The sequence below is a fragment of the Alligator mississippiensis genome, chromosome 2 (assembly GCF_030867095.1).
Source record: "Alligator mississippiensis isolate rAllMis1 chromosome 2, rAllMis1, whole genome shotgun sequence".
In the NCBI taxonomy this organism is placed as follows: Eukaryota; Metazoa; Chordata; order Crocodylia; family Alligatoridae; genus Alligator; species Alligator mississippiensis.
In genome coordinates this window covers 293,325,272-293,338,676 of record NC_081825.1, presented here as the reverse complement: position 1 = coordinate 293,338,676, position 13,405 = coordinate 293,325,272, and the positions used below count along the sequence as shown (strand labels likewise).

Below are 13,405 nucleotides of genomic sequence, written 5' to 3'. Positions count from 1 at the left end.
ATCCCATCAAAAAGGGGATAGGTAGGTCCAATCTTGTTTGAATCTACATGAATCTTTTTATCTCTGGTTGGAAAGCAACCTTTTAAAATAGCCTGAGTTTTACAGGTTTAGCTTTAAACCAAAGCAAAAGGCCAGACTCAGAGAGTGGTGGTTGATGGAAGCAAATCATCACGGTGCTCCGTGACCAGTGGTGTCCCCCCAAGGCTCCGTCCTTGGACCCGTTCTCTTCAACGTCTTTATCAACAACGTGGATACAGGTGTCAGAAGTGGACTGGCCAAGTTTGCTGATGACACCAAATTTTGGGGTAGAGTATCCACACCGGAGGATAGCCTGGTGATTCAGGCTGACGTAGATAGGTTGAAAAAGCGGGCAGATACAAACCTGATGACTTTCAATACCGACAAATGTAAGGTACTCCACCTTGGGGGGGAGAAAACCCCCGCAGCATGCTTTTAGGCTAGGCAATGCTACACTCGCCAGCACTAAGGCCGAAAGGGACTTGGGGGTCATGGCTGACCACAAGACGAACATGAGTCACCAATGCAATGTCACAGCTGGTAAAGCAAACCAAACTCTGGCTTGCATCCATAGATACTTCTCAAGTAAACCTCAGGATGTCATTTTCCTGCTGTACTTGGCCTAGGTGAGGCTGCAGCTGGAGTACTGCATTCAGTTCTGGGCTACACAATTCAGGAAGGATATGGAGAAGCTTGAGAGAGTGCAGAGGAGAGCTACGCTCATGATCAGAGGGCAGGAGGATAGGCCTTATGATGAGAGGCTGAGAACGATGGGACTCTTCAGCTTGGAAAAGTGCAGGCTCAGGGGAGACCTGGTGGCTGCCTATAAGTATATAAGGGGGGTGCATCAGGATCTGGGGGAACGCCTGTTCACCAGCCCAGCCCAAGGGATGACAAGGTCGAATGGTCACAAACTCCTCCAAGACCGTTTTAGGCTGGACGTAAGGAAAAACTTATTTACTGTCTGAGCCCTCAAGGCCTGGAATAGGCTCCCTCCAGAGGTGCAAGCACCTACCCTGGACTCTTTTAAGAAGCATTTGGACACTTCTATTACTGGGATCCTTTGACCCCAGATGACTTCCTGACCTTGGGGCAGGGGGCTGGACTCTCTGATCTCCCGAGGTCCCTTCCAGCCCTAATGTCTATGAAATCTATGAAAAGTAGAAACTTTCTTACGATATTTCTTTTCCGATTAAGAAAATTATTAACTATCCAAATTTATTAGCTAGAGTTGAGATCTACCACTATGCTGGCAATACTTGCTCTCTAACTTTTGCAACTAGGATTTTCCAACCCCTGTTTCCCATCCCCTTCCTCCAAACGCACCTGCTCACTTACTCTTCTGCACTTCTCTGCTGTAAACATTAGGTACTGTCTTCCAGGGGCACTTGCGAGACTTCCTGTGTACGCTGCAGCTACTTTACCATTCTTTGTTAGCACAGCTACTGTTACCAAAATGTTGTCCATATGGCAGAGGTAAATGCACTACTGCAGTGAGGGCCACTCTTCTAGGCAGACGTGCCACTACGTAAGCCCTGCACCCTCCTTGAATGCCACTCCCGATCCCCTTCTCCTACCCAATCTGCAGCTGTGTTGCCTTCCCTGTCTGTCTTGGGCCACATGCACAGGATGCTTGTGTCACTTGTGGCATGGGTACTGTAGGATGGCATCCCCTATACTACCGTACGGCTTTTCCTAGCACAGATTGCAATGCACAGGATAAGACCCTCCTATTTCACTTGATTGCAGCTAAAGATAGTAGGATTCTCCCTTTTGATCAGTGCTTCTTAACCAGGGTGTGCCTTCAGATCCTTTCAAGGTGCTGCAGGGTGGTGCGCTTAGGTGTCTGAACATGGTTGACAAGATGAATCTAGAGATTTCAAATAGGAATCAACAGTGTTAAAAATATTGACATATGTGGCCTTTCCGAGTTCTTTGCAACATTATTTTTCTCTAATCAAAATGAAAACGTGTGTGAACTATGAGCTGGCATCTTCTGAGCGGTACCTTGAGTCTAAAAAAGGTTGAGAACCACTTAGACATGAGGGAAAGAACTAGTTGAAAAGTAGCTTCCTCTCTGACCAGTAGAGGTTGCTATTAGATGACACGGGGAAACTGGGGAGAGCAGGAAGCTTCCTTTCTCTCCCCCCTTTGCTGCTTGTATTGGACAGATAGGCGAGCTGTATCAAGCCTCTGCCCATGATAAGACTTAACAGCTATGTCTGGAGTGGTTTATCTCCTGTTCAAATGTGTCTATTTTGGTCAGTGACAAGTGGAAGAATCTAATGCTGTTTCTGAAGACTTTCCTTCCTCCTAAAGCTGTGTAATTGCTTTTTCCTTCATTGCTCCACTGGAAAAATCCTGTTGTCCCTGATAACTTCAGGGATTTTTTTGTGTGTTTCTTTGTGACAAATCTATAATAAAATGGAGGAGGGAAAACCCTATGCTAGCTACAGCACTTGAACAGTAAATTTTAATACTTTGAAGTACGATCTTTAAGATTTGACTTATGACTTCCTGGTTCTAATATTTTATTTGGTTTGTTTGTTTTAAGAACATAGGGTTGAGCCTTACATGCACTAAACCCATTTTGAAGCGACCAGTGATGTACGAAGTAGGGCCAAATGAGTTTACATTAGGATACATGGAAAGCAGTCACAGGCCTGGTATAAAGTGAACATTTTAACAACGTAACTAAGTTAGAATAAATGATGTACAAGGGTAAGCACCTTTTTATACTAATTCTAAATGCATCTCCATTAAGGAGGGTGGGTGGCTGTTACTACTTAACTGTGTTGGTATACTTAAGTTGGGGAGAAAACTTAAGGAATTAACACATGAGAATGGGGCCTGTATGTTTAATGAACATTTTCATCCTTGATAATTCAACCTTAGCTCTGGTGACTTTGTCTTTCAAAATAACTTTTTTCTTGGTTCTTTTCATTTTCTCTCTAAGACAATCTACTAGCATCAAGATATTGCTAAACTACTCCATACCCTTCTCTCCACCTTTTGACACTGGGGCCAGAAATAGATGTCTCTGAATTAGGTGCATCAGCTGTGCAATGATGTGCTGTGGCACAGCTTTTCCACTTCATTGGGTGAAACACATCGCCCCTCATGCCACCTTTGTGGGACAAAGGGTGATATGATCTCTGCACTTTCCCTGGGCAGCCAGAACTATCCACTGCCATCACTGGGGACAGGTCTGACTGAGTGGGGACAGTGGGTTTTTTCCCCCCTGCTCAGATCCATACTCCTCCACAATCTTTGGGGCTGACTGAGCGGGGAAAGCGGGGGCTTTTCCCCACCCTACCTACCAGACCTGCTCCTGTGCGATGGGGGAGGAGAGAAGAAAATGTCTGGCTGAGTGGGGAAACCTGACTTCCCTGCTTATAGAGGGGGACCATGAGATTCCCTCGGTGCCACTCTAGGTGGGGAAAGCAGGCAGCTGCTCCTAGGCTTGAGGGTTGCTTGCACTCTTCTGCCAAAGGGGTAATAGATATACACCACAATAAAGTTGCAGTCTATTATCATCTCTTGTTATGCCATGGATTTTTTTTTTCCTTTCATGTTGGAGGAAAAAAATGTGAAAAACATTTTTATGGCTGCACAACTGAGACATCAGGCAACATCTGTTTCTACCCTTGGACTGTTTGGGAATTTGTACTGCACTGGCTGTAAACTGAGAGTAGATTTTTTTTTTCTCCCTGTTTCCTTACTAGTTTTTCCAGCATCTTGTGGTGAAAAAGTTATCTAGGCATTTTTCTTGCTATATGCAGGTTGAAACAATAATCATGACACTCGTGACATAATGTGAAACAAGGGTAACCCTGACCTATATCCTCTGCTAGTGGTAAAAGAAATATACGGACTTTGACATGGTTTGAAGACTATAAATAGTGACTGCAAAGACTTTTAAAGAGCGGGTAGATCACTTATTTTGGTGGTTCTGAAAATAGTTCTCTTCTGGCTCACAACCTGGATGAAATGCTATCTGTGTCGGTACTTTTGGCAGAGACAAAAGGCCTCCAACAAAACTAACAAAGACTCTCTGGCCCTCCGTCTTGAGGCTATTTAAAAGGCAGCTGCTGCAGCTCGTGGTGGTGCAGACCCGTGTGCGGGCCGGGGGCGAGCCGGGCCCATCTTTGCACACGTGGGCTGTGGCCAGCAGCCCGGGCACACGGGGCTGGAGAAAACCGCGGGGAGGTTTGGTACGCGTGAGCTAGAATTAGTTACGGAGGCGTAGTGGTTGATTGAAAAAATTATTTACTTACACCCAAGATGGTTGCGGTGTAGGCTGGACAGTTTTCCAGGTGCAGCTCCGCTTGAGTCCTCGTTGGAGGACTCTGACAAACTCGTTTCTTTAGCCCCGGAGTGGTTTAGGCTCCGCGGGTTCGGCAATTCTTTCCTCACGGAGTGGCTTAATCTCCGTGGGTTTTGTTCGGTTCCCAGGTCCCCCAGAGCTGTTAAGATTCCGTGGGTTCGAAAATTGGGTTCGAAGGATAGGGATATGTCTAGGATTGCGCTTGGCGACGGGGAGAGGCCAGAGGCTGTTTAGACCTCTGTTGCCTGCTTAAGGCGCGTTGGGTCCGCAAGGGTCCACATCGCTTAGAGATCTTCACACAGCGCGAAGTCTCCTCCTCCTGGGGTTCGTTAAGTCCTCCAGTTTTCCTCTCTCTCTGACTTGGGCGGAAACTACCCAAGCCTTTTGTACAGCTAGCAAGCCAATAGCTAGCCGCCACGTGTGCCTACATTTAGAACCAGCCAATAATGTGGCGCGAATCTAAATACAAATGGCAGGAACTCCTTTGCACCGTGCATCTCTGAGATGCAAAAGAAATGCACCATGCAAAGAAGCTGCAAATTGGCGGGAAATCCCCCATTGCATCAGAGTTCTCTCTCGCAACAGAGAACTCCACCATGCAAGGAAACTGTAATTTTAATGGGAACATAATTTAGCTTTGCCGAAGCACATACAAACAACAAATCACAACTTTGGGTTGTGATATCCCCCCTTGCTGAGAGCATAGCTAAATTATGCCATACTCTTCTAGCAATCTAGAACCTTGTCGTGAGTCGTCAAACGAGCAGACAAGCAAACAAACAAAGAAACAAACAAACATAAAATTCGCTGCCCTGGGATTAAGTTACATAACAATCAAGAAACAATAATCGACACAAACACATAATCAGATTCATAACAAAATTGCACGATCAGGGCTTCAGTGGGCGTCGTGGTGAAGTCGTACGTCAGGCCCTCACTTCCTTCAGTGATGTCATCCCTCTCAGGGCTCCTCCTCGCCACGCGCTCTGAATCTCGGATCTGTAAACAGAAAACTCTCAAAAAATAGATTAATGATCTTATTCAACAAACTTAAACAATTTCCATGGCTTAATTGGATGAAATCGTTGAGGATTCATCATCTGGCTCTTCTAAATAACGAAAACCTAACTCATAAGCCAATTGCCATTGGCCCGCGTCTCCCAAAATCCGAAGCTGCCGCTTGTTGAGTCCGGAACACTGTAGGAGAAATCCAAACATGTATCGCTTCTCTAGGGTTCTTGGTGGCAGTGGTGGAAGATCGGATCCACGATGTCTGGTGCCTTGAGGTCCGGTCGGGTGTCAATAGTCCCGATCAAGAGACAATCTTGGCTCCATCAGGATACGCAGTCGTGGCAACTGACAAAGAAGATTACTTACAGGTTGGTTTACCATTGGACTGAGCAGAATCCGAAGGACGACGATGTTCTTTTGCCCATAAATCTCGAGGCAACTATCTAAACTCTGACAGGTTAGTGGAACAGTTCCAGGATCTCGCAAGTGACGGTGAGGCCATGGTCTTATTCGCTGGAGTGATGTTAGTCCCAGTGCACATGCTCTCGGGTTCCAAGCACAGTACGAGACGCCGATGATTGCCAGCATGAGATGCTCTGCGCCGGTATATTCTGGCCGTCCTGCATGCCATACGTGGGCTTTCTGACTAATTAGTTCTGCAACAAGCGCTGGCAGTGGAATAGGCCAGTGAGTATTAACTGTTATCATGTCAATGTCGGTGACATGTCCTCTACTCCACGAAGCTTGTCTGACTAGGAAGCTTGCTGCTTCTTGATTCAGCAGGTCGGATCCAAGTTCCATGACTAAACGTCCTAACCATACAGCTAGAGTCTCTTCAGGTTGAATTTTTGATACTCTACATAAATCCTGCAACTCAGCTCTGGTGCGAGCATAATAGGTGGTAGCAACTCGGTTAGTTGTCGTTGTAGAATAAGCTGCTCCTTCGGGAGATGATGCTGTTGAAGGCTGAATTGCTGCCACGGGGGTCACTTCTGCTGTTATTGCTTCAGGCAGGAGGGGCGGATGCACTCCTCTGCTTGACTGTCTCCGTTGGCAGGAAGGCGTGGTCGGCAGGGGCGTCGCTGCGTCGCTAGGCAGAGTTGCTGGCAACGACGCTGCGTCGATGGGCGGAGTCACTGACCGAACTCTCGCGGGTTCTTCAGAAGCTCCACCCTTCTTTTCCGGTTCTTCCACGCGGTCTCCCTCTTGCTCGGTGCCATCTTGGACTGGTGTTTCAGGCTCCTTTTTCTCAGGCGCTGCTTTGACCGCTCAGATCGCCATCTGCAGCTGGGTTTTCAAACTTAAGTTCTTTTGCATTAGATTCATTATAGTACGAAAAGTTGCACTACATTCTCCCTCCTTGTTGTGCCACGGAGCCACCCTCTCATCTGCGGCTCGATCCTCTGTCTCCAGGTCTTCGCGGAGCTCGGATGGTAGCTCGCGACCCCTTAATCTAGTTGCCATGAGAGGAGGGAATCGGCAGATCGACTCCGGCTCTTCATTCTCCCGAGCATATTGTCGGCATTGGGCACACTCCTGGGTGAAAGTTGGGTTCGTTTCGCCCGCCGGGTTGGGTCCAGCGACGGACACAATATCGAGGGGCCTGAACAGGACCCGCTCGTCTCTCATTATACACCCGAACGCCGCGGGGAGCAAATACACTTCCCTCTCTCTCGGGGCTCCGTCTTCGGAGACTCCCTCTTCTCCCTTCAGCGACAGGCGTCCGCTGACAAATCTTTCACCCGTTCCGCCCGCCTGGTGGTAAGCAATATGCGCTTCCAGTTCCTCAAAGTTTTTCACTTGGCGTTGGTTATCGTGCCAAGGGCAGTTCTGAACCAATTCTAGCTCTAGCATGTTTTCTCACAATCCCATCCTCGTCGCCATGTGCAGGCCGAGGGCGAGCCGGGCCCGTCTTTGCGTACGCGGGCTGTGGCCAGCAGCCCGGGCACGCGGGGCTGGAGAAAACTGCGGGGCGGTTTGGTACGTGCGAGCTAGAATTAGTTATGGAGGCGTAGCGGTTGATTGAAAAGATTATTTACTTACACCCAAGATGGTCGTGGTGTAGGCTGGACAGTTTTCCAGGTGCAGCTCCGCTTGAGTCCTTGTTGGAAGACTCTGACAAACTCAGTTCTTTGGCCCCGGAGTGGTTTAGGCTCCGCGGGTTCGGCAATTCTTTCCTCACAGAGTGGCTTAATCTCCGTGGGTTTTGTTCGGTTCCCAGGTCCCCCGGAGCTGTTAAGACTCCGTGGGTTCAAAAATTGGGTTCGAAGGATAGGGATACGTCTAGGATTGCGCTCGGCGACGGGGAGAGGCCAGAGGCTGTTTAGACCTCTGTTGCCTGCTTAAGAAAGGCGCATTGGGTCCGCAAGGGTCCACATCGCTTAGAGATCTTCACACAGCGCGAAGTCTCCTCCTCCTCCTGGGGTTTGTTAAGTCCTCCAGTTTTCCTCTCTCTCTGACCTGGGCGGAAACTACCCAAGCCTTTTGTACGGCTAGCAAGCCAATAGCTAGCCGCCACGTGTGCCTACATTTAGAACCAGCCAATAATGTGGCGCGAATCTTCATACAAATGGCAGGAACTCCTTTGCACCGTGCGTCTCTGAGGTGCAAAAGAAATGCACCATGCAAAGAAGCTGCAAATTGGCGGGAAATCCCCCGTTGCATCGGAGTTCTCTCGCAGCAGAGAACTCCACCATGCAAGGAAACTGTAATTTTAACGGGAACATAATTTAGCTTTGCCGAAGCACACACAAACAACAAATCACAACTTTGGGTTGTGACAACCCACACTGACACCTTGAAAGGCAGAGGTCCCAAATGCAGGTCTCGGCTGGCGGATCCGAGTAGATATAAAGCTGTTGCAGGACAAGCTCTTAAACCCGACCCTTGAGACGACCGCTTCAGAGTGATTGCTGGCCACTGCCCAGGAAGAGGCAAAATAGGCCGTTAACCTCACCGTGTCTGTAGCGGTTATTCACACTATCCTCCTCTTCCACGTCTGCGACAGTTGGGCGGCTTTCTCCTCGCTTTGTTTTTTAACTTTCATTTTTTTTTATGTGACTATCGTAGGGTAACAGCAGCATGTGGTGATGCTGACCTTTCTGGGGCTGGGGTATAACCCTTTTGGTAAGGCATCATCAGCTAAGCCTAAAAAAGACCAGCTCTTATCCTTTCGCTCTCATAATAGCAGTCGTTCGCTCTCCTGCTCTAGTCTTGCCGAGGAAGAAACCTCCTGTCATAGCATATAGCAAACTGATTTTTAAACGTGCGTTGCCTATCCACTGCTTCCACGGGGCCGCAGCGCTCCGAAAATGGAAGAAGAAAAGCTGCGGTTCTCAGCCTCGAGGCCTCCCTCAGAAATCGGCCATTTACTACGGAAAAACGGTAGAGCACGTCTTCGGTCCTAAGGGAGTCGGCAAGGCCGCCGCAGGCTTTAAACCCGGTGGTTTCCGAGAGGAGTCCACGGCGTTATCTGGTCTGCAGTTGTCTGCTGCGCTGAGCGAACAGGCACCGCGCCGGGGTCGCTCGACCACGGTTATCTTTAGGGGCTGGACCCGGCGCCCCTTCCAGCCCCGGGCCGTCTGTAATCCCTGTCGCGTGGGCCCGAGCGTGTGTGTGGCGCTCAACGGCATTTTGCTTGGCACACGTGCCTCGGGGTGAACAGCGGGCAAGGGGCTGGGGCTACAAGGCAACAGCAAGATTTGGGCCCGTCGTGGCTCCCGTCATCTCAAGTTGCCGGTGCTTTTGGCGCGCTGCCCAAAAATGTTGCCGACCCCGAATCTACACGAGCAAGCCGGCCTCCCTCGAAAAGTGCTGGAGGCACCCCAGGGTGCTGGGGGTGACCATATGATGTGGTGGCTCGCAGGAGAGGAGCTGGTGCTAAGTAGGAGGGGGGAACCAAGGGTGAGCGGGGGCTTTTGGACTATGGCTTCCTGAGGGGTTCGTTGTCGGGGTCAGGCACTGTCAGACACTTCTCTGTACTTGGGGGGGTTGCGTGTTGATCTCTATGGAGGGGAGTGTTGAACTGTGGGAAGCCAGCACGCTCTGAGGCGAGGCCGTCGACTGTGGCAGGCTCCCTCGCACCCCCCGGCAACGGCCAACCACCAAGCCCCGCCCCTCCCCTCAGGCAACGGCCAACCGCAGGCCCCGCCCCTCGCCCTCCCCCTCCCCTCAGGCGACGGTTAACCGTCAAGCCCCACCCCCCGTCCTGCCGGCCGCCGGGTTGCCCCGCCCCCTTTCCCGGCATGCCCCGTGTTGAAAACAAAGTCCCACGTGACCGCCGGCGCCGCGAGCCCAACATGGCGTCTCCCAGCGGCTGGCGGCCGCCCGCGGGCGGGCAGGGGGCGGCAGGCGGGGCGGCGGCGGCGGCGGCGGCGCTGGGCGCGGAGGAGGACGCGGAGGGGCTGTACGTGGCGGTGGAGCGCTGCCCGCTCTGCAACACTACGCGCCGCCGCCTCACCTGCGCCAAGTGCGTGCAGGGCGGAGACTTCGTCTTCTTCGACGGCCGCGACTCCGAGAGGTACCGGGGGCGGCTCCCCTCCGCCCGCGCGCGGGGGGGCGGGGAGGCCTGGTGCGGGCCGTGGGGTGCCACCTTCCTACCCTGACGGTGAGACCTGCGTCGGGGGTCGTCGAGAAGCGGGGCCGGAGCAGATTGACCCCTGGAGGCAGGGTCCACCCCGTCCCGAGCGACCTCTGCGACCCCTCGTGTATGGTGCTGTGCCCTGACACCGCAGGGGAACCGCAGGAGCCCACGTCCTGCTTATAAATTCACAGATGTGAGGGTCTGAAAGGAGCTCGGGAGGCCATTGAGTCCGACCCCCTGCCCTGCGCAGAAAGAGCGCTGGGGTCAGACAACCCCAGCCAGGTGCTTGGCCAGCCTCCTCTTGAAGACCCCCAGGGCAGGGCAGGGCAGGGGAGAGCACCACCTCCCTTGGGAGCCCGTTCCAGATTGTGGCAGCCTTTACTGCGAAGAAGTTCTTTCTAACGACCAACCTAAATCTGCTCTCCATCAATTTGTGGCCGTTGTTTCTAGTTACTCCAAGGGGTCCTTGGTAAACAGAGCATCTCCTGTTCCCTGCTGCCCTCCCCTGATGAATGTGTAGGTAGGCACAAGATCCCCTCTCAGCCTTCTCTTGCGCAGGCTGAAGGGATCCAGGTTCCTCGGTCTCTCTTCGTAGGGCCTTGCCTGCAGGTCGCTGACCACGCGAGCGGCCTCCCCTGAACCCTTTTAAGATCTCCGCATCCCTCCTGAAGTGCGGCGCCCAAAACTGGACGCAGCACTCCAACGGCAGCCTGACCAGTGCCGCATAGAGGGCAAGCATCACCTCCCTGGACATGTTTGTCAGGCATCTGCTAATGCGTGATAAAATGCAGTTAGCCTTGTTGATCACTTTGTCACATTGACTCGTGTTCATCTTGGAGTCGGCTATGACTCCAAGATCCCTTTCTGCTGCTGTGCTGCTGAGAAGGTCGTCTCCCAGCCTGTATGTGTGTTGGTGGTTCTTTTTCCCCAGGTGTAGCACTTTGCACTTGTCTGTATTGAACTGCATCCTATTTCATTCTGCCCATTTTTCCAGCCTGTCCAGATCCACCTGGATCCATATTCTACCCTCTGGTGTGTTAACTTTGCCCCATAATTTGGTATTATCTGTGAACAAGGTGCTCTCCACACAGGGTGCTTCTTGGGCAGGGTGCTTTTATAAAATGTTCATAGATTTCACAGACATTAGGGCTGAAAGGGACCTCATGAGACTGTCAACGCACAGTCAAGAGATCTGGGTAGAGGACCACAGCCCCCGCTACAGAGGAAGGCAAAGCCCCCAGAGTCGGTCCCTGTTTGACCTCAGGGTACAGTTCATCCCCAAGCCCAAATATGGCAGTCAGCCTGACCCTGAGTGAAGACGCTGTAGACAGGAGCCTCTGTTTGTGCTCCTAGCAGGAGGGTTGGCATGCTGCAGTCTTAGCTGTAGCCAATATCCAGTGCCTCTAGGGAGGCTTAAAAACGCATATATAAAGTGAGAGAGAAGATCGCTACATAAGGTTTATATTGAGAGGGAACCTAGGAACTGCAATAGTCTGGCTCAGACTTTAGGTCCATCTTGCCCCGTCTCCCAGGTCTCACAGCGGCAGTGAGTAGAGGCTGAAAGGAAGACTGAACTGGGTCTGGCCAGGGTTTTTTGTTTGTTTGTTTTGTTTTTTCTCCCTTGTCACTCTCCCCAGCATTTCGGGTCTAGGAAGCTCTGGCTCAGAATTGGTGCCCCTCACAGTTGGGCTCCATAGAGACAGATGCCCCTTTCCTCCAGGAATGGCCCAGTCCATTTTGGAATCCAGCTTCCACAACGTTGTGAGAACATAAGAACTGCCACTGATGGGGTCAGACTGGAGGTCCATGTTGCCCCTGAGTGACAGAAGATAATGAGCAAGTGGAGGCTGAGAGAGGGAGCGACCTGGGTCTGAGCAGTCGTCCTCGTTTCCCGCCCCCCCCCCCCCTTTCCCCTTTCCCCTCTCACTGGCAGCTTCCAGCATTTCAGGTGTAGGAAGCTCTGATTTAGGCCGTGCCCCTCACTCCCAGGCTCCATAGCAGTGGATGCCCCTTTCTTCCAAGAATGGGTCCAATCTATTTTTGAAGCTTTTCATGTTCAATTTGGGTGAATCCAAGCTCACTTCATCAGCTGCTGCAAAAAGACAGGGTAGAGCAGAGAGTAAAGTGGAGTGAGCCATTACAATACAACAGGTGGGGCAAGGTGGGAGAGGGAACAAGCAGAGAACCCCTAGGGACAAAGTGGGTCACCAAAGCTTACCCAGATCATGGGATAAGAATCTGTTGTCCCTGTTTAAACCACACTTAACACAGTCTAGTTTGCAGTCAGTGTTAGGAGGGGTCATTGGGAGTTGTTCAGTGTTTGTGCACCAAGGGAATCCTCCCCCTGCTTGATGTACCCCAGTGTGGTGTAAGGTGGCTGGAGCCAGGGTAGGGAGCTCACAGAGCTCTGACTGGTCCAGCCCTTGCGAGACCAGAATGCCCTCTGCAGTCCTCTGCACTGTGACTGTCTATCACTGTGAGTGATAACTGTGTACAAGGGCATCCAATATCACACAGGGCTCCATAACTCAGAGTGTGGTATTTAAGAAAACTCTGGGCAACATGGGGGGGAACATAATAGTGTGTTTTAAAATATACGTAAGTATATTCTGCATTAAACCAGTGTTTTCTGAAAGTATCAAAAACATTTCACTTTTGTGGGAAAACCATAGGCTTTACTTCTATCCACATGCATTTTTTGCACTTTTTAGCATTGTTAAAGTTCTTTGCCCTGTTTCAGTTAATCGCACACATTCAGACCTCAGCATTTCTTTACTGAGTGTCTGGAAGGTTGTTAGATAAATATTAAGACTTCAAACAGTATTCTGGTTACATTATGGAGGTGCAGGTCAACTAACTTCATAGGCAGTTTTCAACCACTAAGCTGGTGTCTCAAATAAAGGTGACTTGCTGTGGTTTCTTAAAAGCAGTTAGCACAGCACTTTGTCTCAAATAGTCACAATTTTTGGCTTATGTCGTTACCACACTTACGGTTCTTCATTAACAGCTGTGGACTGTCTCCTTTTTTAACTATTTTGGAAAGGTGGCAAACAGTGTTTGCTTATATGGGTCATTGCATTTGGGTGGAGAATATCAAGTACTTTTAGGTGTAAGAATAGACAAAGAAGTGACCATCTCTTTCCCAGTCAACTGAGTCTTAAGAACAGATGCATACAGCTACTAGCCAGCTTCCTGAAAATATTTTTCTGACTTTGTTACAGGAAACTTTCTGTAGATATCTGCTCAGTAAACTGTATGTTTTGCATGCTGTATGCTGTACTTTATTTAGAGCTAAATTGAGCCTATCTTCAATAATATTCAGGTTCAGAAAGTCCACTCACGCACTGATTTGCAAACTGGTCTGCACATATGCAGCCTGAAGCATATATTCCACTGAATGGGACTCAGTGGAGTTCCAGTGAAGTCACTGGGCTTTGCTATGGCCAAAAAAGGTCAGCCAGTAGGCT

At 50.4% G+C, this 13,405-nt stretch overlaps 1 protein-coding gene across 1 annotated transcript in view; it reads left to right on the top strand.

Annotated features, from left to right (window-relative positions):
* The first annotated feature begins 9,600 nt into the window (after positions 1-9,600).
* Positions 9,601-13,405, top strand: part of ATG14 (autophagy related 14) — a 30,203-nt gene continuing 26,398 nt past the window's right edge. The window contains exon 1 of the mRNA XM_019479924.2: positions 9,601-9,875. Coding sequence (XP_019335469.2) covers positions 9,601-9,875 — 275 coding nt within the window. The remainder of the gene's footprint in view (positions 9,876-13,405) is intronic.